At 48.8% G+C, this 24,347-nt stretch overlaps 1 protein-coding gene across 1 annotated transcript; it reads right to left on the reverse strand.

The window, feature by feature from the left end:
- Positions 1 to 1,540: 1,540 nt before the first annotated feature.
- Positions 1,541 to 19,808, reverse strand: CYP24A1 (cytochrome P450 family 24 subfamily A member 1). The gene is given in 11 exon segments (NM_001191417.2): positions 1,541 to 1,651; positions 2,425 to 2,503; positions 3,264 to 3,430; positions 7,884 to 8,029; positions 11,936 to 12,047; positions 13,023 to 13,114; positions 15,472 to 15,568; positions 18,268 to 18,319; positions 18,322 to 18,360; positions 19,142 to 19,332; positions 19,551 to 19,808. Coding segments are annotated over 11 exon segments (1,344 nt in total).
- Positions 19,809 to 24,347: the final 4,539 nt, after the last annotated feature.

Here is a 24,347-nt window from a genome sequence, read left to right on the forward strand (position 1 = left end):
AAAAGAAACCTGTCTGCCAGTGCAGGAGATTCGATCCCGGGTGGGGAAGATCCCCTGGAGTAGGAAATGGCAACTCGTTTCAGTATTCTTGCCTAGAGAAATCCCACAGACAGAAGAGCCTGGTGGGCCACAGTCCATGGGGTTGCAAAGCCAGACATGACCGAGCGCTTGTCAGCAGCAGGATCAGACCCTTAGGGAGGAATTCGCTGGGCCTCATTCAGAGAGTTCATCTGAAATTGCACGTTTCCCAAATAATCCACCTATCAGCAAGTGAAGTGAAGTGAAGTGAAGTCACTCAGTCGTGCCCAACTCTTTGCGACCCCATGGACCGCAGCCCACCAGGCTCCTCCGTCCATGGGATTCTCCAGGCAAGAATACTGGAGTGGGTTGCCATTTCCTTCTCCAAGGGATCTTCCCGACCCAGGGATTGAATCGAGGTCTCCCGCATTGCAGGCAGACGCTTTAACCTCTGAGCCACCAGGGAAGCCCAAGTCCCCCCCTCAACTTGCTCTTAACGAACAGCAAATAGCTCGAGGCAGGTTCTAGGTGGCGCTGTTGAAACGGCTGAGTGATTGAGGTTGAGTTTCACCACTGGCATCTCATTCTATCAAGCTGTCGGAGCTGTCGTATTTCCACATAAGCTGATATTGAGATTCCTCAGGTTAACTTTTTATCACTTTAATAGTTAAAAATTCATTTTACTGTGGATTAGGGGAAAATAAGTAGACTAAAAAACACCAATTCATCAAGGAAATTATCGCTTTGGAATAAGGCTGGCAAGAGCTGTGTTGGATTTCTGACCTACAGAAGGATAAAATCATAAACACTATATCATAACACAAGTTTTAGTAACTTGTGAGTAATTCCTTTCAATAATTTTTTATGGCCACAGTAGAAAACCAATACAACCAGCCAACCCTACTCAGAGACCAGCTGTCTAAGGCTGTACCAAGGCGAGTTAAGTGCATGAGAGAGACTCTATGTCCTGCAAAGCCTTAAGAGGTTGCCAACTGGTCCTTTACTGGAAAAGTGTGTCCCCAACCCGATGTGAGCACGTGTGCTAAGTCACTTCAGTCGTGTCCGACTCTCTGACCCTGTGGACTGCAGCCCGCCAGGCTCCTCTGTCTGTGGGATTCTCCAGGCAAGAACACTGGAGTGGGTCTCCATGCCCTCCTCCAGGGGATCTTCCCCACCCAGGGATCGAATTTGTGTCTCTTACATCTCCTGCATTGGCAGGTGGGTTCTTCCCCGTGAGTGCCACCTGGGAAGTCCCATGCCCTGATATTCACATGCAAAAACCATGACCAGCAGCTTGAATTTTGGAGCGCTCATTTGACGCTAGGCTCTGGGTTATGTATTTTGTGCTCATATCAACTTTCTGGATGGATACTATTTTGGTCCTCATGTAACAAATGAAAAAAGTAATTCAGGCAGAAAGGTTAAGTAACTGTTCGGGTCACTGGGTGAACCCACGTCCGGCTGACTGCAAGCGCGGCTCACCACCTGGCCACCCTGCACCCCTGCTGCCCACCCAGGCTCCTCATCGCTGGCAGAAGGCGACGGGCAGCTGCCGGCCGGGGACCAAGTTGCCCAAATGCAGCGTCTCCACAGGCTCGAGGTCTGTGGCCACGACGTCGTATTTGCGGACAATCTGAAACACAGGAGCACAGGAAAGTGGAGTTAGCCCCTCTGCTCCTGCCTCGAGGAAAGCCCAGTGCGCAGCCGCGGAAACGCCGCCAGGGTCTTACCCAGCAGAGCGCCAGGTGGAGCTGGAGTTCAGCTAACCGGCGACCAACGCACATTCTTTTCCCAACGCCGAATGGAAGATGGGCAAAAGGGCTGATCTTTTTCTTGTCCTGAAGCCACCGTTCAGGCCTAAACTGACTTGACTCCTCAAAGTTTTCTTCACTGGATCCCAACACATGGGTATTTAGAACCAGTACAGTCTACAATCACACAGAAACATAAAGCACTTAAACATCTCAATAGCAAGATTTACAAAAGCCATCACCTTACAAATGTGAAAGTAACCCCCAAATGTATAACAACAATGAATGCCAGCATGCAGTGAGTGCTGGAAAAGTGCTGGGTGGTAGAAATACTTCAAGAACCTTAAAACTTTGCATCTCATTTTCACAACCCCAGGTGGTGAGTTCTATTATTATTCCCATTTTACAGATGAGAAAGCTGAGGCTCACGGAGGTTATGTAACCCACTCAAGGCTCTACTTGCATCCAGGTCTCTCTGTCTCCATAACCCCTATTCCTAATACTAGACTACAGGACACATCAACTGTATACTGCAATCTCCATTTTTCTAAAATGAATGCTCTCCCAGTACAAACGTTTCAGGAGGTCTGCAGGGCATTTGAAGAGGGTGTCTCTCAAAGCTCTGTAGGGTATAGATTATATACATTTTACTTACTCCTTTGGGTAAAGCATATTCCCCCAGAACCATTGCCTTGTCGAGAGTCCGAGTTGTAAATGGGACAGTTGGGTTAAGCCTGAAAACACAAAATCAGAGATGTCAAGGTGGGCACAGACCAAGTCTTAGCTCAAGGGAATTCGGAGTCTGGCTAAATAAACAATCACTGCCTAAGTTCTCATAAAGGGGACATGACTCCAACTCTTTACAAGCAGTTCTCTTTCTTCCCAGTATTTACACCTCTTGCTTTATTCCTTATTGTGTTGGTTAAACCCCCAGTGTAAGCTCACAGCTGTTGACAGTGATGGTCCCGTTTCACTCTAGACTTCAAATGTGCGCATTTACACGCCTCGCCGGCAAGCTTGCTGTTTGTCCCGGGTTTCTTCCACCTGCCCTTCATAAAGTTAAAGATATTTCCTTCGAATCCTAAGACTTTATGGGTTTCGTTTTCCAGAAAAAGAATCTTGAAAGACCATTTTATACAGAGGCTCAGAAACCAGCCTGTCTCTATGTCTTGTATAATAATACGGTTCCTCGCTGAGCTTTCATCTCGCTCCCTTCATTTGTGCCCCTAATCTTAATTATTGCTTATAGTGTCCATTCAAGTATTATTATTACTGATTTAAAGGGGGCAGACTCTGGGTTTCCAAGATTTAATAGAATTTGCCCAAATGATTTAAGGAATGAGTCATAGGACAGGAGTATGGTCCTGGAGGGTTTTTTATTTTTTTATTTTTTGGTAGCTTGCTAAATGTTTATGAATCAACTAAGGCGGGGATCCCTTATTATGTGTTGGAGAGAACAGCCGTCCGACATTCGTATTAGGCACGTGTTCTTACCTCATAGATTCTTTCAGACAGGCTTTTAAATATGGCATGTTCCTCAGATCCTCTGCCCGTGGCAACTGATTCTCAGGCAACACACTCTGAATTTCCTTAAAAAGCTTTTGTTGCACGTGGGGATTACGGGATAAATTGTAGAGAATCCACATTAAGCTGTTTGCCGTCTGAAAGCCAAATGGACATAAACTTGAGTTTTCTGTAAATAAACTGCCTTGAAGCCTGTATCAGCTGAAGCAAAGGTGGTGCCTATCACCTTGCCATGAAAACACATGAGTGATGCCTTTTCCCACGTTCTTCTTGGCTGTGTCTCAAACAAATACCATGTATGAAAAGTCAGATTCAGCTTATAAAACACATCCGTGAATAATAGCTTATTTCCTGAGGGAATCAGAGAGTTTTTTGAATAGACAGCTGCGTTAGGACATAAACTGTAGCTTGGTATAAAAACGGAACGTAGATGAGGACATGTAAACTGCGAAATGCGAAGTCAGACAGGTGATTGTAATAACATCAACTTTCAGGTTGTTGTAAGTTTATCTTACAGAAAGTGTTACCATTGGGGGGAACTGGAGGAAGGATTAAGGAATCCTCTCTACTGTTGCTTAGAACTGTGTGTGAATCTACAGTTATCTCAAAATAAAATTTGTTAGTTGTTTAAGATAAATAATAATATAAAAATTGAATGGGGAGAGACAGATGGAGATCCTAGGAATGTTACTAATAAAAATGGGGTTTTTAAAAATTTTTCAGTGCAAATGCACAAGAAACTGCATTTCTGGAATTTAAAAGAAAGCTTTTTTTTTTTTTTTTTGCCACACCCTCAAAAGCTACCATAAAATAAAAAGGCATTATCTATACTCAGAGTTTCAGCCTCAAGCAAAGAGCCATGGTAGATGGCAGCCAATACCAAAATAAGAAATTCTAGCATCAAGTTGAGTATTTCAAGGAAGCAGCCACAATTCTGACAAAGACATTCATGGCCTTTTAAGTGGCATCCTTTATTTTCTTTCCAAAGGCAATGAGAAGAGAAAAAATACTGGCAGAAGCAGTGTGTGCAGCTTTCAGCTTCATAACGCTCACCACTGGTAGTCTTACATGTTTGTGTTTGGGCCTATACTTGGCTGCTGCTGCGGCTGCTGCTAAGTTGCTTCAGTTGTGTCCAACTTTGTGCGACCCCACGGACTGCAGCCCACCAGGCTCCTCCATCCATGGGATTTTCCAGGCAAAAGTACTGGAGTGGGTTGCCATCGCTTTCTCCGTATTCTTGGCTAATTTAAGCCAAATATCCCCATAAAAATGGTTACTGTGTCCTCTCTCGGCAGACACAGAGACGCTTTAGCAAAGTGTCACTCACACAAATGAGCAAAGTGCAGGACAACTTGGAGCCGATGGTATTTATTATTTTTGGAAGAAGATGCCTCCAAGAAGCCTTCTTCATGTCAGAGGACTGGCAGCCTCAGCTGCAAATAAACTGTGGATGTCATTATTACAAGAGGCCGATTTTCAAAACAGGAAGAGGGCGTAGCCCCCAAATTAGATACACTTTCAGATTTCTCTGATTTTCCAAATGCGACGTTCAGAATAGCCAGGACGGAAAAAGAAACAGATTGACCCATATCAGTGGGTCCCTTACCGCAAGTACCAGACAGAGTTCCCAAAAGGCAGATAACTGTAGCTTTCACCAGAGCCTTGAAGGACAGCCTGGCTTGTGGGGGTAACTGCAGAGGCCGGACGCAGGGCAAGCGGCCTCTGAAACCTCAGGGGCGCAAAGTATCCCGGCCTGACCTCCTCGGAGGACACCCGTCTCCTCGCTGGCCTTCCCACTTCTGCTCTCTCGGCGGGGTCCACTCCCCATCTGCCAGCTAGAGCCCACTCTTGCTGTTTTGCTAAGTCACGTCTGACTCTCTGTGACCCCGTGGACTGTAGCTCTTCTGTCCATGGCACTTCCCAGGCAAGAGTACTGGAGTGTGTTGCCATTTCCTCCTCCAGGGGATCTTCCCGTCCCAGGGATTGAACCTGCATCTTCTGAATGGGCAGGCAAGTTCTTTACCACTGAGCCACCAGGGAAGCCCAGAGACCACTTTACCAAACCTCACTTTGATCAAGTTACTCCCCTGTTTAAAATGCTCCAAGAGCTTTTCATCACAGGAGTAATAATCCAAATATCTTACCAAGTGAAAAGTATTAGTTGTTGTGTCTGACTCTTTGGGACCCCATGGACTGTAGCCCACCAGGCTACTTTGTCCATGGAATTCTCCAGGCAAGAATACTGGAGTGGGTTGCCATTTCCTTCTCCAGGGGATCTTCCCAACCCAGGGATCGAATCTGGGTCTCTCACATTGTAGGCAGATTCTTTACCATCTGAGCTGCCAGGGAAGCCCCACCTCCTAAGGCTCCTGGCTAACAGAGCCCATGGGCTTCTCCCAGACCAACTTGACTCCATGGGCTAGTTCTTCAGGCCACCCTCTTTCTGCCCCAGGCCCTTTGCATGTGCTGTTTCCTCCTCTTGAGTGCTCCTCCACCCGATCTTCCCTTGGCCGTCTCCTTCTCATCATTCCAGTGTCAGCGCCAGTATGACATCCTCAGAGAGGGACCACCTCCCCTGCCTCTCAGTGACTCACCCTGATGTCTTGCTCCGGGGCCTGGGCCACTATCTGAAATGATGCATCTCAATGGTCGTTTACTTGTCTATTGCCGGTTCCCCAAGGCCACTGAAGTTCCGTGAGGGAAACTGGTTCTTCGTGGTCTCTCAAGTACCCGGAACAGTGCCTGACACATAGCAGATACTCAGTAGTTCCTAAATGTTTTCATTTATTGAACAAGTATTTACTGAACACCCACCTTGTGCCAACTTCTAGTCCACATCCTAGGAATACAGCAGGGGACAAAACGAAGTCATCCCTGCTATGTCATCACTGGGAACTCACATCCCAGATGGAAAAAGAAGAATAATGGGGGAAGCTTCACTGTTACCACTCTCAGGAGCCTCTTGGGGTAAGAGATTTAATGGGAAAACGAGCTGAAGTTCCCGTTTTTCAGTCTTCTGGAGCATGGGGAGACATGAGAAAACGAGCTGAAGTTCCCGCTTTTCAGTCTTCTGGAGCATGGGGAGACATGAGAAAACGAGCTGAAGTTCCCGCTTTTCAGCCTTCTGGAGCATGGGGAGACATGAGAAAACGAGCTGAAGTTCCCGCTTTTCAGTCTTCTGGAGCACGGGGAGAAATGAGAAAACGAGCTGAAGTTCCCGCTTTTCAGTCTTCTGGAGCACGGGGAGAAATGAGAAAACGAACTGAAGTTCCCGCTTTTCACAGCCTTCTGGAGCACGGGGAGAAATGAGAACCTTGCTGTCCCTTGATGTAGAAAACCCTACTTTTTTGTTCAGATCAGAAACACCACGGAACATGGAACAGAAGTGACCTGGTATGCACTTTTCTCAGAGACGACAGTTGTGTGAGGGGTGTTGGGCCATCGAGGAATATTAATATTATCACTCCAAAGATACTGCAACTCCCCTGAACACCTGCCAGTATTTGTGTTTGGAGTTTGGCTGTACTGTGTACCTACAAGGAATGTCAACCATAGTGAGGACAGAATTTTGGCTTTTAAAATTGGCTGTCTCAGAGGTCCCTGGTGGTCCAGTGGTTAAGAATTTACCTGCTAGTGCCGGAGACACGGGTTTGACCCCTGGTCTGGGCAGATTCCACATGCCGAGGAGCAACTAGGCCCGTCTTCCACAACCACTGAGTCCCACGCACCGAGAGCCGGTGCTCCCCATCAAGAGACGCCGCCGCAGTGAGAAGCCCCCGCCCACAACCAGAGAAAAGCCGTGCGCAGCAGCAAAGACCCAGCACAGCCAAAAATACACGAGTAAGCGTATTTTTTAAAACTAATCAGTAAATAAAATAAGATTAGCTGCTTCACTGAAATTGAGATCAAGCTTTCCCAAGCTCCCTCTGTTGACAATTTTAAGTGGAAAAAAAATATTGGATTAGCAGAGAGTATTTCAGTATTTTTAGACTAAACAACCACCAGAGTGAGGCACTTTGGTAAGATGCAAAACTAAAATATATCCAATGTTTAAAAACCTAGATTACCTGCCTTGCTACAGTGTAGAATTTTACTGCTTCTGAATTCCTGTAGTACTTTGATATTTGTCATGACACTGATATTCTGCTCTGGATTTTTGTCCCTGCATGCATGCTCAGTTGCTTTCCTCGTGTCTGACTCTTTGTGACCCCATGGACTGTAGCCCGCCAGTCTCCTCTGTCCATGGGCTTCTCCAGGCAAGAATGCTGGAGGGGGTTGCCGTGCCCTCCTCCAGGGGATCTTCCCGACCCAGGGATCTAACCCGAGTCTCTTACATCTCCTGCATTGTCACCAGCATCACTTTCGAAGCCCTTTTTGTCTCTAAAGCACGTGAATTTTTCTATCACATTTACACACACAGGCTGTGCATGGGGTCTCCCACACGTTCAAGTAGACTTCTTATTTCTGCTAAGCTTTTAAAGCTCAGTGCGTCCTTGTGGAATGAGTGAATTGAATGACCATGTACCATTCGTCATGGAAAAGATTTTACAGCCTATTGATTTAGTAAACCCAAACCAGGCCCACCCTTACCGTCTCCACCGCAGCCAGCTGGAGCTCCGTCACGGCCGCGTACAACTCTTTCTTTGAAAGCTGATTGTGGTGATAAATGTCACAAAGGAAATCCATGCTGGGCTGCTCAGAATATTTCTCCAACCGGTTGTCCACACAAGATTTGACTATTGGAGGAGAGGAAAGGGGTGAAGAAATCAGCTGAAAGTCAGGATGAGGAAAAGAACAAAGCAGAACCCAGGATCAAATTCTCCCTGTAACGCCCAAAGGGCCTTTGCAGGCAATCTGACGGTTTGTTAGATAAGCTAATATTGCCTTGTTGCTAAGTCGCCAAGGACTGACCAATGCCTGCATGAGCACAAGAGTCCCCTGGGAATCCTCTTAAAATGCAAACTCTGATTCAGGAGTCCATTGGGGGCCTGGAAGTCTGGTTTCCAGCAGGCTTCCCTGTGTTGCCGATGCTGGGTCTGGGGTCGTGTCTCGAGTAGGGAGCGCTGAGAGTTCAGGAGAGGTCATCATGAGACAGGGGTGGGGTTTGGGTCCGTCTTAGAATCAGAACCTGGACTCCCATCCAGACATGAGGCAGATGCGGTCACTGACACAGACGGGGGGCCCTGGCTCCCAGATCAACAGAGAGGAGAAGCCCCCACCCCTGCTGCCGAACAACAACGCGCACACACAGAGCAGGGCCCACGCCGGCCGACACGAAGGTGAGCGCCTCTGCTGTTCGTACAGCACGTGCTAGGCACACATCTCCTTCCCTCAACCCGTTACGGAAGCCACCATCGTCACAGTCATCACAGTGAGGATGGCAAAAACGGTAGCATCAATGAACGGCACGGCGCTTAGAGCTGGACCCTCCGGAGTCCTTCTGTCTGACTTCAGAGCCTGGCTTTGCCATCGCCTCGTAGACGATCTTGATAAGCATTAACTTCCTTGTGCCTCACTTTCGTCAGGGGTGTCCGATAAGAGGACCTGTCTTATAGGATTTCTGTGAGAATTAAATGAACGTGTGTGTATGTGTTAATGTGTGTATATGTATATATGTATGTGTGTGAATGCATGTGTGCATGTGTGTGTGAATGTGTATGTGAATGTGTGTATATGTATGTATGAATGTGTGTGAATATGTGTAAATGTGTGTAATGTGTATGTGAATCTGTGTGTATGTATGAATGCATGTGTGCATCTGTGTGTGAATGTGTATGTGGGTGTGTGTATATGTATGTGTGCATGTGTGTGTGCATGTGTGTGGGTGTAAATGTGTGTAATGTGTATGTGAATCTGTGTGTATGTATGAATGCATGTGTGCATGTGTGTGTATGTGTAAATGTGTGTATGTATGTGTGAATGTGTGTCTGTGTGAATGTGTGTGTGTGTGTGATCATACAGTAATTCTTAGCACTGAATATTCGCTCCACACCATACCAGAAGTAGCTCTGATGCAGCTGAGACACTGGGCTGCACTGGGTCTCACATTCTTCTTATTAGACTTAAAACGGTGGCACTGAGACACACACTGCTACTGTGAACACTGTTGATGCTGCTGTGACCATCAGCCCGTTTTAAAGACAAGATCTGATAGATGAGTGCCTGATGAACTATGGACGGAGGTTCGTGACACTGTACAGGAGACAGGGATCAAGACCACCCCATGGAAAAGAAATGCAAACAAGCAAAATGGCTGTCTGAGGAAGCCTTACAAATAGCTGTGAAAAGAAGAGAAGTGAAAAGCAAAGGAGAAAGGAAAGATATAAGCATCTGAATGCAGAGTTCCAAACAATAGCAAGGAGAGATAAGAAAGCCTTCCTCAGAAATCAATGCAAAGAAATAGAGGAAAACAACAGAATGGGAAAGACTAGAGATCTCTTCAAGAAAATTAGAGATACCAAGGGGACATTTCATGCAAAGATGGGCTCGATAAAGGACAGAAATAGTATGGACCTAACAGAAGCAGAAGATACTAAGAAGAGGTGGCAAGAATACACAGAGGAACTGTACAAAAAAGATCTTCATGACCAAGATAATCACGATGGTGTGATCACTGACCTAGAGCCAGACATCCTGGAGTGTGAAGTCAAGTGGGCCTTAGAAAGCATCACTACGAACAAAGCTAGTGGAGGTGATGGAATTCCAGTTGAGCTATTCCAAATCCTGAAAGATGATGCTGTGAAAGTGCTGCACTCAATATGCCAGCAAATTTGGAAAACTCAGCAGTGGCCACAGGACTGGAAAAGGTCAGTTTTCATTCCAATCCCAAAGAAAGGCAATGCCAAAGAATGCTCAAACTACCACACAATTGCACTCATTTCACATGCTAGTGAAGTAATGCTCAAAATTCTCCAAGCCAGGCTTCAGCAATATGTGAACCGTGAACTTCCAGATGTTCAAGCTGGTTTTAGAAAAGGCAGAGGAACCAGAGATCAAATTTCCAACATCTGCTGGATCATGGAAAAAGCAAGAGAGTTCCAGAAAAACATCTATTTCTGCTTTATTGACTATGTCAAAGCCTTTGAGTGTGTGGATCACAATAAACTGTGGAAAATTCTTCAAGAGATAGGAATACCAGACCACCTGACCTGCCTCTTGAGAAACCTATATGCAGGCCAGGAAGCAACAGTTAGAACTGGACATGGCACAACAGACTGGTTCCAAATAGGAAAAGGAGTTCGTCAAGGCTGTATATTGTCACCCTGTTTATTTAACTTGTATGCAGAGTACATCATGAGAAACGCTGGACTGGAAGAAACACAAGCTGGAATCAAGATTGCTGGGAGAAATATCAATAACCTCAGATATGCAGATGACACCACCCTTATGGCAGAAAGTGAAGAGGAACTAAAAAGCCTCTTGATGAAAGTGAAAGAGGGTGAAAAAGTTGGCTTAAAGCTCAACATTCAGAAAATGAAGATCATGGCATCTGGTCCCATCACTTCATGGCAAATAGATGGGGAAACAGTGGAAACAGTGACAGACTTTATTTTTTTGGGCTCCAAAATCACTGCAGATGGTGATTGCAGCCATGAAATTAAAAGATGCTTACTCCTTGGAAGGAAAGTTATGACCAACCTAGATAGCATATTCAAAAGCAGAGATATTATTTTGCCAACAAAGGTCCGCCTAGTCAAGGCTATGGTTTTTCCAGTGGTCATGTATGGATGTGAGAGTTGGACTGTGAAGAAAGCTGAGTGCCAAAGAATTGAAGGTTTTGAACTGTGGTGTTGGAGAAGACTCTTGAGAGTCCCTTGGCCTGCAAGGAGAACCAACCAGTCCATCCTAAAGGAGACCAGTCCTGGATGTTCATTGGAAGGACTGATGCTGAAGCTGAAACTCCAGTACTTTGGCCACCTCATGAGAAGAGTTGACTCATTGGCAAAGACCCTGATGCTGGGAGGCATTGAGGGCAGGAGGAGAAGGGGACGACAGAGGATGAGATGGCTGGGTGGCATCACCGACTCGATGCACATGAGTTTGGGTGAACTCCGGGAGTTGGTGATGGACAGGGAGGCCTGGCGTGCTGCGATTCATGGGGTCGCAAAGGGTCGGACACGACTGAGCTGAACTGAAAGACAAGATAAGTGAAGGTGAAAAGCAGTCTGGACTTCCCTGGTGGCCCAGTGGCTAAGACTCCACGCTGCCAATGCAGGGGGCTTGGGTTCCATCCCTGATCAGGGAACTAGATTCCACATGTCACAGCTAAGACCCAGTGCATCCAACTAAATAAATAAAAATCAATAAATATTAAAAAAATTTTTTTTAAAGAAAAAAAGTGTATTTGGTGAAGCCACTATGCCCGATGACAGAGCTGGAACTTGAGCTCAGGAATCTTTGACTCTGAAACTCTTGCTTTTAATCACTCCTATTTCTCAAAAAAGACTACAGGAAACTACCTCCTGCCTTTCTCTTAGAATGTATCTGCACCAGGGCAATCCCCAGACTCAAGCACTTGCAAAGTCTGAAAGAATCACGAGGAGCGGCTCCAGCCATGGGCGGGGTGCTGAGCCCAGGACAGCCACCCAGACCTCCACAGCATCTCCGGAGCCAGGACTGCTGGGCCCCTGCGGCCGCCTTACCTGATCTGAAGATAGTGTCCCATGCCTGTGTGTGCGCCTGCCACACCCTGGTGTTGAGGCTCCTGTGCAGCTCAACCGGGGTGACCATCATCTTTCCAAACATGCTCATCATCTGTGGGGAACACAAATGCCTTTCAGCCCCCTGCTCTTAATCTCACAGACAACCTGCAGTCCACGAGAGAGGCGTCCTCAGCAGCCACATCCTCTGCTGCCCAGAGGCTGGACTCCCAGGGATGCCCCGGGCTCTCAGCACCAGTCCCCACCTGCTGAAGACACATGAAAATCAGCTTTGGGATGCTTTCCCCCTGGATGGGGTTCATAAAAAATTTGATCTTACAGGAATTCCCTGGTGGTCGAGTGGTAGGACTTGGAGCTTACGGTGTGGTGGCCCAGGTTCAGTCCCTGCTCAGGGAACTAAGACCCCACAAACCACACAGGAGTCGAAAAAAATTGATCTTATGACCTAAATGTAAAAAAAGAAAACTATAACCCTCATATCCACTTCCACTTCCAACAGTTTCCAAACTTTAGTCATTCTTGACACTGGTTTCACAGTGTCTGCTGCCTCCATATACAACCTAAACAATCCAGAAAATTTTACCTGAAAATTTTCAGATTCTTTAAGATAGTAGTTAATCAACTGCCCTTTGGTTGAAAATTCTACTTTCACCTTGCCTGCCAGTGATTTAACATGCTTCTTTATTACATGTGCATATATGCACACAGGCTTCCCTGGTGGCTCAGTGGTAAAGAATCCACCTGCCAAGGCAGGAGACATGGGTTCGATCCCTGGGTTGGGAAGATCCACTGGAGTAAGAAATGGCAACCCACTCCAGTATTCTTGCCTGGAAAATCCCATGGACAGAGGATCCTTGTGGGCTACAGTCCATGGGGTCTCAAAAGAGTCAGACACAACTTAGCAACTCAACAACAATGTATGCACATACATTCATGAAAATACATAACACACCTTAAAATGAACACTTAACTACTATAATAAAATATATGTGGGAAACATTGGGATGCACATTTGTTGGCTCCTGTAAACAATTAATAAGGAAACTGCTCTCCCCTAGGGGACACTTACTGTTTTGACGGCCATGATGAAGTTCAAAGCTTCCTCCCCTGCGTTCTTCTGAAGGAGCCCAAATCTCTTCTCATACAGCACAAGGCAGATGCCTGTTTAAAGTAATCAACACTGTTACCCACTCACAGAGACACTGGAGTCTATGATTAGCTGGCTACCAAAGGATCAATCCCGTCTCCCATAAAAATGAGGTGTTTTCGAAGAACAGAAAGGCAGAGAGTCTAAGGCCAAGGGGCTTGATCACTCTCTTCTCTTCCTAGAAATTATCTCCAGCTCCAACAACTTGTCCTCTGCAGAACCTCCTGATCAGAAAAACCACTGTGAAGATGCAACCATTTTTATACCTGAGTGAATCTCTCCTGCAATGTCTTGCTTTTCTCAGTTTACCCTTGACATCACATGCAGCAGACACTGCTAATAACTACCCCATGCTCATTCTTCCCTCCTTCTTCCCTAAGAGAACCCTGGTTTACTTTGCTTGTTGGTGTACACGTCCTCAGGCAGTAAGCCAGCATTGATCTCAGACAACCCTGCTCCCCGACTCCCAGGCTTCCCGAGGCAGCCACAGCAGTCACGTGACCTGGGGCTGGCCACTGGGCCTCCCGGAGGCACTTTTGCTTTCTTGACAGAGGGGGAAGAGTACAGCCAGCTTAGCTCTTCCCTCTTCCCTTCCTGCCTTTGCCCAGAATGCAGAGGTGAGACCAGGAGAGAAGGGAGCCGTTCTGCAACCAGCTCAGAATGAATGAGAAGGAAGACGGAACAGACTTGGGTCCCAGTGACACCACTGAGTGCCAGCTGTGGACTGGCTTCCTCAGGGTTTCTCGTAATGGTGGACGATAATTTGTAAACCACCATGGTCAGGTTTTCCTTGACTTGCAAAGAAATGCATGCGATACGCCTTCATTTGGGTATTTCCAGTGGAGCATTTCCAAAACATATGCTTCTCTGCTCTGTAATCATCCCCTCTCTTGACTTTTCTTTCCCTTAACACCTCCTGTGGATTTCTTATCGGCATAGAGCTTTCTTATGTGCTAAGATGACTGCCCGTGACTTTAAAGCGAGGTTTATCTGATCAGGGGGACAGGTCAAAACCAAAGCCTCTGAATGGGGCGTCCTCTCCAATTACGCGCATCGGCAGCCAAGAGTAAGGCTTCCAGCGACTTGGACCATGGCACCTTCCTGCTGAAAGCACTCTACAATCGCTCCCAGGGACTTTGGGGTCAAAACCACACCTGCATCCCCGGTTTATACAGGTGGCTGTGAGGGCCACTGCCTGCCCCCCATCCTCTGCTTTGCCATCCGCGTCCCTTGCAGGACATGCTTTGGTCACTCGGAACCCCTTTCTTTCTCCTCCTTTCTCCTTCCACCTGGAATATTCTTCCCTCCTTCACTTCCCCTGGGGCATTCCTGCTCATCCCAGGCCTCGGCTGAGACGGTCCCACTTCCGTGCAGCAGCCCTGACCACACTCAGCTGGGGACAGCCTCTGGGACCCTCCGCCAGCCCTGATCCCCTTCAGCCAAGTGCTCCCCGTTCCACTGAAGGCGCCTTGCTTCCCCCACTGCGTCCCCACCAGGAGGCGAGCACATCGAGGGAGGGCTTTACTTTTATCCCCAGTGTGGCCCTTAAAGTCAGTGACCAAGCTCCCTTCTGTTCAGAATGACGCATGGCTCCACATCTGACTCAAAGCAGAAGTTCTTTTCTTAAAAATGTATTTTATTTATTTGGCTCCACCAGATCTTAGTTGCTACGTATGCTCTTTTGCCGAACCCAGGTCCCCTGCATTGGGAGTGCGGGGTCTTAGCCACTGGACCACCAGGAAGGTCCTAAAGTAGAAGTTCTTTGGGGGGCTTTCAGGCTTAATCTCTCTCAGCTCCTCTCCCCATCCCCCATCATCCACTCCAGCCAGCACCCTCAGAAGTTCCTCAGAGACACGGCTCATGCTTCCACCCCAGAGCCTTTGCACTTCCTGACTCCACAGTTGGAACAGTCTCTCCACAGACCCCCTGATGGCGTGCTGCTCATCTCCCCTCAGGCCTCACCTCAAATGTCTCCTTACCAAGCAGGCCTGCCTCACCCAGGAAGCTGTGTTCTTTCTGACTCCCTTATTTCTTGACAGAGTACACACTAAAATACGTGTACTAGTTGGCTGTCACCGCTTTTAAAATCTGAGTTCCACGTGAGCAAGGATGTAGCCTGTTCTGTTCACTGCCGTGTCTGCAGTGCAGCGCCTGGCACTTCAGCAGGCATTGAATGAACGTTTGTTGAACGGCTACATAAATGATCCAGGGGGCATAGTGCCCTGAAGTGCCTGAAAGCATTCAGAGGGCTGCTACGGCCTTGCCTAGTCAGCAACAGGGTATGATCACAGGAGAGTGGCCAACGGACCCACCTTTGTCCTCAAAGTCACTTGCAAAATCAAACAGACAAGATCTGAAGAAGACAACTTACTTTCAAAAGACCATTTGTTCAGCTCCGTGTATAAGTCTTCAATGCGGCCTCTCTCATCACAGAGCTCATCTATTCTACCCATGAAATCAGCCAAGACCTTAAAAGAAAGAAATCACCAAAAACACATTTCAGTCACTGAAGGGAAACAGAAGTTTCAGGTTCAGTAAGCTAGATTTGGGTTTTGTGACCTTGTATATTCACTGCTCATAACGTTATTCATTCTGAATCATCACTAATTATATATTCTCCTTGAGAGCTCACCTCCTGCCCCAACACCCTTGTACTGGGTTATTTCTTGAGCTTTCCCTGAAGCCTTCCTGGAGCTTAAGTTTCAGCGTTTGATCTAAATTTAAGAAAAGGAAAACATTTATTCTAATCAGAATGGAAAATAAACCACGAAGGAGGAACTGGCCAGTGTGTCTGTGGGCACAGCATCTCAAGGGCTCTGGCTGCCCTGAGGCTGGCCACTTCCAGAGGTGGGCACACAAACGTGTCCTTGCTGATTGGCGTTGTATTAAGCACCTTAGGCTTAGAGCCAGGAAATCCGTAAATTCTGGATGAAGTACCATCACTAAACAGCTCTGTCACCTTGGCAGGTCGTGGAAGGTCCCTAAATGCCAGTGTCCACAGTCGGGGTTTTAGATAACTAGTGCTTTGCGTCTAATGAGGCTTGTATGGAGCCAAGCAGTCCAGAGTGTATTATCTTAGCTGATCCTCAAACGGCGTCATGATGTAGAAAGTACTGCCATTACTCCCATTTCCTAGCTGACAGGTGAGAAGACTGAGGCTTAGAAAGTGACCAAGGTGCTCTCCCCTGGACACATAAAGTGGCCATGTTGGGGTCTGGAGTAGGGTAAGCTCTTGGTGCTGCTGAGTCAGTAAGTTTTGTCTGACTCTCGAGACCCCATGGACTATAGCCCGCCAGACTCTTCTGTCCATGGGGCTTTCAGGTAAGAATATGGGAGTGGGTTAGGGGGCTTCCCTGGTGGCTCAGACAGTAACGAATATTGCAGTGGGTTGCTATTTCCTTCTCCAGGTGTCTTCCCAACCCAGGGATTGAATCCACACCTCCTGTATTGGCAGGCGGATTTATCACTGAGCCACCAGGGAAGCCCTGAAATGGGGTGCAAGTGACTAAAAAACCCACAGACGAAACTAATAGGCGTGTTGTGGTAGCCCACGGCACATTAAAAACTACTTTGAATTTGCTCCCATCAAAAAATCCAGAGAGTTCATGTGAACATATTAATTTTCACTAGTCATCAAAGGGGCTTCCCTGGTAGCTCAGCCAGTAAAGAATCTGCCTCCAATGCAGGAGACCCTGGTTCAATTCCTGGATCAGGAAGATCCCCTGGAGAAGGGATAGGCTACCCATTCCAGTATTCTTGGGCTTCCCTGGTGGCTCAGGCGTAAAGAATCCACCTGCAATGCAGGAGATCTGGGTTCGATCCCTGAGTTGGGAAGATCCCCTGGAGAAGGGAAAGACTACCCACTCCAGTAGCCTGGCCTGGAGAATTCCATGGACTGTACAGTCTACACGATCGCAAAGAGTAGGACACGACTGAGAAACTTTCACTTCACTTCACTTGAGTCCTCAAAGAATAATAATAATGAACAACTCTGGTGACACTCGGTCTACATTTCCATGTGGCAGGGATTTGCCGGAGCTGGAGCAGCTGTCTCCTCTAGGAAGGACGTGTACTATTCCATTTGCTAACAGCCCTACTGGGCCTGCCTTACACATTTATATTAACCACGTGGTTCCTGGAAGCTTTTAAATTTGTAACCTTTCACCTAAATGATCCTGTGTGGGTTCAGTTCAAAATAAATACCCAGAGTGGACAGGAGTAAAAAGAGTTCTCTATCTGCTTAAATCCTTTCCCCTTTGGCTTCCTGTTGGCTAAAGGATAACGCCTAAATACCTTAGCATGGCATTAAAAATACCTTAAAAATATTGTTAAGACCTGCCCTCTGCCCAGCATCACTTCAGAGAAAGCTTCATTTCAGCTGCCCTAAATGTACTATTCTCTGAACATACCATCTCATGCCTCCATATTGTCAGCAGGCTATTCTCTCTGCCTGAATGCCCTTCTCCACCTTCTCTGGCTTGCAGACTCTTACTCATCCTGCAAAACCCAGCTCAAATGTCACTACCTAGGAATTTTATAGCATCATCTCATTTAATCCACACAGAAACCTATGGGGGTTTCCCAGGTGGTGCTAGCAGTAAATGCAAGAGACTGCCAATGCAGGAAACCTAAGAGACACAGATTTAATCCCTGGATCAGGAAGATCCCCTGGATGAGGCTACAACAATGCACTCCAGTCCTCCTGCCAGAAAATCCCATGCATGGACAGAGGCGCCTGGCAGGCCACAGGCCACAGGTCGTACAGAGTTGGACACGACTAAAGTGATTTAGCATGCATGCCCAGAAATCTATGGAGTGGAAATTGTGAACTCCTAGTTTATAGACTGGGAAACTGAGGAAGTTAAATGGTACAGTCAGGTTGCATAGCTGGGGTGGGGGTGCAGGACTGACTTTCAAATCTAAGACTGTGGAATGTCGAAGTCAATGCTCCTAACTGCTGTGCCACCAAGACACTACTTTAAAAGACAGGTGAGAAGAATTAAAGTTCTGGAGGTGGAGGAAGTGACGAGGAATGAGGAGGAAAGAAGAGTCCTGATACATCCAGATTGCCTGCTTTTTCCTTTGCGCTGTGTGGCTGTGGCTTGAACCTCCACTAACGTTCCCCCATCCCCAGGAAAACCAGGAAAGGGAGCCCCAGTCTGCAAACCTCGTTGATTTTGTCGTCCAGCTTCATAATTTCCACCGGTTTCATTAGTTTCTTTGAAAGGCACTCCTGACCCTCTGCCAGTCTTCCCCTTCCCTGGGAGAGAAGCAGAATTATATTTAGAGCAAATTGAAAGGAAAAGAATGAAGAAGCGGACATCCCTCCAGCTCTGTAAGTGCATTAACTATATAATCAAATGAACACAGAATCGTGCCAAGCAATAGCCAGAGAATATTAGCATTGGAATATTGGGGGCTGGTCTGACAATACAATGAATAAGCTCCTTTCCTCTGAGCCAAAGATCACGCCAGAAAGATGAAGCCAGGGCTTCTGGGGTGCCCTTGCTGGGGTTGAACTGGAAGGCCAGTGGCTTCAATTCCCAGCAGTAAGAGCGGGCGCATGAACTCACCACACCAGCAACGCAGAACTGTGTGAGGGAAAATTCTGTCATCTTTCAATCCATTGAATTGGGTTGAAAGCCACACGCACCGAACGCCTCAAATTTACAAACTAACTTCTGGCCTTTGAGCTAGAGGGTCACGGAATTTCAAGGGATACTTTGTATAACCTGATTGCCTGGCAGGCTGACTTGACAGTCTCCTCCTGCCCAGGGTCCGAACATCACAATCTTCATACCTTTCTGGCGTTTCTTTGCGGGAAAGGGCTGGCGCAGCCCACTTGTCAGAAAGAACACAAGAGTCCTGTGCATAGCACGGCTGTCCTTCAACCCATTCCAGTCCACGCCAGAGCCCGCGACAGCAGCAGGTAGGGGCTTCCGTGTTCTCGCTGCACCAGGCGGGTCCAGCCCCAGGGAACCCTAACTCCCGTGCCTTCCCAGCTTCCAGCCGCCAGCCCCCATCCTGCGTCTCGGACTCACAGGATCAGCAGCCCGTAGCCCTCCTCGCGATAGTCGCGATAGGCCTTCCAAGGTTTGATCTCCAGCCTCTGGGGGTGCGCGCTCTCGGTGCGATACAGCGCTTCCAGCAGGCACGGCGAGCCCAGGTGCACCGAGTCGAAGGAACCCAACTTCATGCGGAAAATCTTGCCGTACTTCTTGTGGTACTCGACCTGCAGGGGCCGGGCGGGGCGCGAAGTCAGCGCGCATCCCGAGCAGGCCCTGGAGCGCTTGGCCCTCCTCGCACCTCCCTCCTCTCTGGGACCGCGGACCGCTGCAGCCGGGACAGCCGCGCGCACCGCACCGCACGCTCCACGCCGCGCGCCTCGGCGAGGGTTTGGAGAGCGAGGCGGGGAGAAGAGAGGGCACTGGGGCGCGACGGGGCACTTACCAGCGTGTCGTGCTGTTTCTTGAGGCCTCCTTTCCAGAGGATCTCCAGCAGGCTGCCCAGCAGTGGCCACTTGGTGGGACCGGGCAGGGTGGCCGCGTCCTGCGCTTCGCCCGGTTCCATCACGGGGCAGAGGGGCACCTCCCTCGGCCGACGGGGCGAGCACGCCGTCGATGTCACGGGTCTGGGTGGCTGCCCCAGGCTGCGAAGCTGCTGCAGGAAGGCGGCAAGGGAGCGGCTCTTGCTAATGGGTGAGCTCATGGCAGCGGGGGGCACTGGGCTCCTGGGAAGGTGGGCACTGGGCAGGGCGAGCTTGTTAAAGAGGCGCCGGCGAGCTTCGGGGTCTTGATACACGGAGAAAAAGCGGCAAGGCGGAGCAGCAGGTGCGGCGGGAAGGGCGGAAGGGGGACAGAGAGCCGTCAGGACCTGGGCGAGGATGCTGCACGCGGCACCGCGCTGCAGTCTCAGGGAGCGGATGCCCGCCGAGCGCCGGCCGCCGGGGCTGGAGGAGCGCAGTGGGGAGCTGGCTGTCTCTTGCAAGGAGGAAGATGGACGTGAGTTCGCCTGTTGGTGTTAAGTCTTACTTCCAGCTGTGGAGCCGAAGTGGAGGTGTCCAGGAGGGTAGAAGAGATGCTGCTGGCGCTGCGCTTTCCCCCTGTCCCGCTCCATGCCCGGGGACCATGTATTTATGGAGACCGGCCGCCCCGGGTGGCCAATGAGCGCGCTCGGTGGGGCGGACCGGGTTGCGGCTGGCCTGGCCGGGAGCGGCGCGGGGCCCGGGGCGGGGTGGCTGGGGGTGGGAAGAGGATGCAGTCAGCGAGGTGAGCGAGGGCGCCCGGGCCTCGGGTGACCGGTGCGCGGCTCTCCGGGCGGGAACGCCGCAGACTCCACCCCGGAGATAACCCCCGGGGAAGGCTGGCTCGCCGGAGTTCATCGGGGCTGCGCCTTGCGCGCCTCCCCGCCCTCGCCCGGCGGCTGCCGCCCGGCTCTTGCACAACCGCGCGGCCGGGCGGCCGAGGTCTCCGAGTGCGACCGGGGCGGCTGCGGGCGCCTGCCGGGGGCCCCCGAGCCCTCGCGCCCCCTTCAAACCAGTTTTTGCCAGCTCGGATGGACCTCGTTGGAGGAAGCTTGGGTTTTTGCACCTCCCGAGGTGGGGAGGGTTTGCGACTTAGTGAAAGGAGACCCGAGGAAGTAATTTCACTTTCGGGTCTTAACTTGGGCAAGTCGTCCACCGGGCGCTCCACTCGCTGCTGCCGCTTCGGGTGGTTTTGCGATCGGCGGCAGAAGCGCGGCCAGCCCTTGAGGCGGGGCTCGGCCACCGCTTCCGACTCTTTGGACACCGACGTCCCTGTGCACCTTCGAGCCGCGGTCCCCGTCTTCCTCACCCATCCCTGCTGCTGCTGCTAAGTCGCTTCGGTCGTGTCCGACTCTGTGCGACCCCATAGACGGCAGCCCACCAGGCTCCCCCGGCCCTGGGATTCTCCAGGCAAGAGCACTGGAGTGGGTTGCCATTTCCTTCTCCAATGCATGAAAGTGAAAAGTGAAAGTGAAGTCGCTCAGTCGTGTCCGACTCTTAGCGACCCCATGGACTGCAGCCCACCAGGCTCCCCCATCCATGGGATTCTCCAGGCAAGAGTACTGGAGAGGGGTGCCATTGCCTTCTGCGCACCCATCCCTACAAAGTCGAATTTAAGCAAGCGCGGGGGCACACACGCGCGCGCACACACACACGCCCACTTCTAGAGCCCTTGTGGCGGGCAGGGGTTGAACTCTCTGTACTAACTGAGGAAGAGAAGTTGAAGATTTTTGCTGACTGCTTTAAAGTGGTTCTTATTGCCCCCTTTTGATCCAGTACAAAAACTACCGCCAAGGAGGAAGTGAGGGAAGTTTTGTTACGTCTGAGGGTTTTTCAGTTATGTGACATCATTTTTTTTTAACCCTAGTGTTAAACTTCCCTGGCAAGTTCACTGTAAACTCTTAGCTGGTTTCTAGAAACCTTTTACAGTCCGACTGGAGCTTGAACTCTGTCGTTTCAGATTTGTCTTGATTACAGTTCAGTGGCTGTTCATGTTAATAGAAGTAACATGATATCTGAATATAATTTATACATAATGTATCTACATAGCTATTTATATATATACTATACAGCACATATTATGCAGCACATGCTATAGATTACACACTATATGTAATATACACTACATCTTGTTACCATATGTTACAGAGTGTACTTTCTACGGTTTATGATGTGCTTCCCAGGTGGCTTCGTGGTAAAGAATCCACCTGCCAGTGCAGGAGACCTGGGTTTGATCCCTGGATGAGGAATACCCCCTGGAGAAGGAAATGGTAACCCACTCCAGTATTCTTGCCTGGAGAATCCCAAGGACAGAGGAGCCTGGCAGGCTACAGCCATGGGCTCCAAAAGAGCTGGACACAACTTAGCAACTAAACAACGACAAAGGGCTTATGACTTCAGCTCAGTCGCTCAGGCATGTCCAATGACCCCATGGACTGCAGCACGCCAGGCCTCACTGTCCATCACCAACTCCCACATTTTACTCCAACTCATGTCCATGGAGTCGGTGATGCCATTGAACCACCTCATCCTCTGTTGTCCCCTTCTCCTCCTGCCTTCAATCTTTCCCAGCATCAGGGTCTTTTCCAATGAGTCAGTTCTTCATATCAGGTGGCCAAAGTATTGGAATTTCAGCTTCAGCATCAGTCCTTCCAATGAATATTCAGGACTGATCTCCTTTAGGATGGACTGGTTGGATCTTCTTGCTGTCCAAGGGACTCTCAAGAGTCTTCTGCAACACCACAGTTCAAAAGCATCAATTCTTTGGGGCTTAGCTTTCTTTATAGTCCAACTCTCACATCCATACATGACTACTGGAAAAACCTTAGCTTTGACTAGACAGACCTTTGTTGGCAAAGTAATGTCTCTACTTTTTAATATGACTTAGCCAGGCACTAAGCTAAACATTTTACATAGAATTTCCCATTTCGGCCCAATGACAAAAATTAAATGGATAAATAAATTTGAAATTTAGAGAGTTATATAATTTGTTCTGGGACACAGACCTTACCACTAGGCTCCTGTGGGAGTCAGATCGAGATTTTCTGATTTTAGCCTTTACTATGTACATTCATATACAACATGCTGCAACAGCACCCCACTCCAGTCCTCTTGCCTGGAAAATCCCATGGACGGAGGAGCCTGGTAGGCTGCAGTCCATGGGGTCACTGAGTTGGACACGACTGAGTGACTTTACTTTCATGCATTGGAGAAGGAAATGGCAACCCACTCCAGTGTTCTTGCCTGGAGACTCCCAGGAACGGGGGAGCCTGGTGGGCTGCCGTCTATGGGGTCGCACAGAGTCGGACACGACTGAAGCGACTTAGCAGCAGCATAATATATCACCTTTTTTTAAATCAGTAATCTCTCAGAATATTGGAAATATTTCTTATATGCAAATACCTCCAAAAGAGAGGTGGGTGGGATCCATATATGTAGGGCTGTGCGATGCAGATGTTGCTTCATATGCCAGTGGTGGTAAAATAAAACTAACAGCCTCCAAAAGCAGGACCACGTAGTTCACCCCAGCGTGCCTGCTTCTGGTGTGATGCTTGCGCGTAGTAAGTGGTCAAGAAACGCTAAATCCTATTGTTATGTCAGCTATTGAGTTATCCATCCTTCCCCCCTTGTTTTTTCTTTTCTTTCTGTCTCTGCATGTGTGCTTAAGCAGAAAGGAAAAGAATTTCAGATTTACTAGGGTTTTCACATGAGTTTAGCATCATTTTACTTTATAAGTGCCAAGTGGATACTTAGAAGGGCAGGCAATCCTTGGTCTCATAATAGCCAGCAAAAAAATTTCTATTTCGGGAAAATTGTTTTCTCCTGTCCAGTGGAAGAAGTCTGGATTGCAGAGGAAAGCAGTGCTGGCTCTTTGAAACTTTGTTGACATCCACACTTACCCGTCCTTGATGAGATGCAGCTCAGGGCAAAATGAGTCCTTTGAGCCGGTCCCAGGGGTGCGCTCTCACTTGGCTTGGCCCGGGTGAGTCACCCCGGCAGGGATGCTGCTGGGAATCGCTAATGAGAGATCTTGGAGTGCCTCATAAATGCCCACCGTCATTACTGAGACAGGCCCGGGCCCTCTGTTTTGTTCTGGGAACTCTTACCGAGTCCTGAATAGATAATTATACTCCAGCCCTCACACCGAGCGACCGCAGATGACAAAGTCTGTGTGTATGTGTGTGCGTGTGCGCATGCGTGTGACTTTGTTGTGTGATGAGGGTGAGGCGATGGCTGTGTTCTCTGTGCTGAGAAACCCAGAACTGTCTCAACTGTATCACAGGCTAATACACAGTTCTGAGCTGCAAAGCTCTGCCTCAACGCCGAGATCTCCTTTCTGATTGTGGAATCTGGAAGGACTGAGTTTCCATATCTGTCGAATGGACGGTGTGAGAACCAACCACACAGTAAAGCTCAAGTCTCCTGGAAAGAGCAGTGATAAAAAGAGCCAGCCCGGTGGGGTTGCTGTGAGAATGATACATCTACAGTTCTTAGCACAGAACAATGCTCAGTAAACATCACCTATAACAGCTCGTTGTGTGCCTTGCTTTTGCAAACTTCACACTAGAAAGGCAACATAGATGTCCCAGGTCTTGTACCTAGTGTTCAACGTAACAGTGTAATTTGACTCAGAGAACCGTATAATTGAGGAGGACTAGCAGAGAAATGCTTGTGAGTGCAAACCCTGGCCCAGTCACTTAGGAGCCAGATCAACCGGGATTATT

This window comes from Bos taurus, chromosome 13 (genome assembly GCF_002263795.3).
Source record: "Bos taurus isolate L1 Dominette 01449 registration number 42190680 breed Hereford chromosome 13, ARS-UCD2.0, whole genome shotgun sequence".
Classification (NCBI taxonomy): domain Eukaryota; kingdom Metazoa; phylum Chordata; class Mammalia; order Artiodactyla; family Bovidae; genus Bos; species Bos taurus.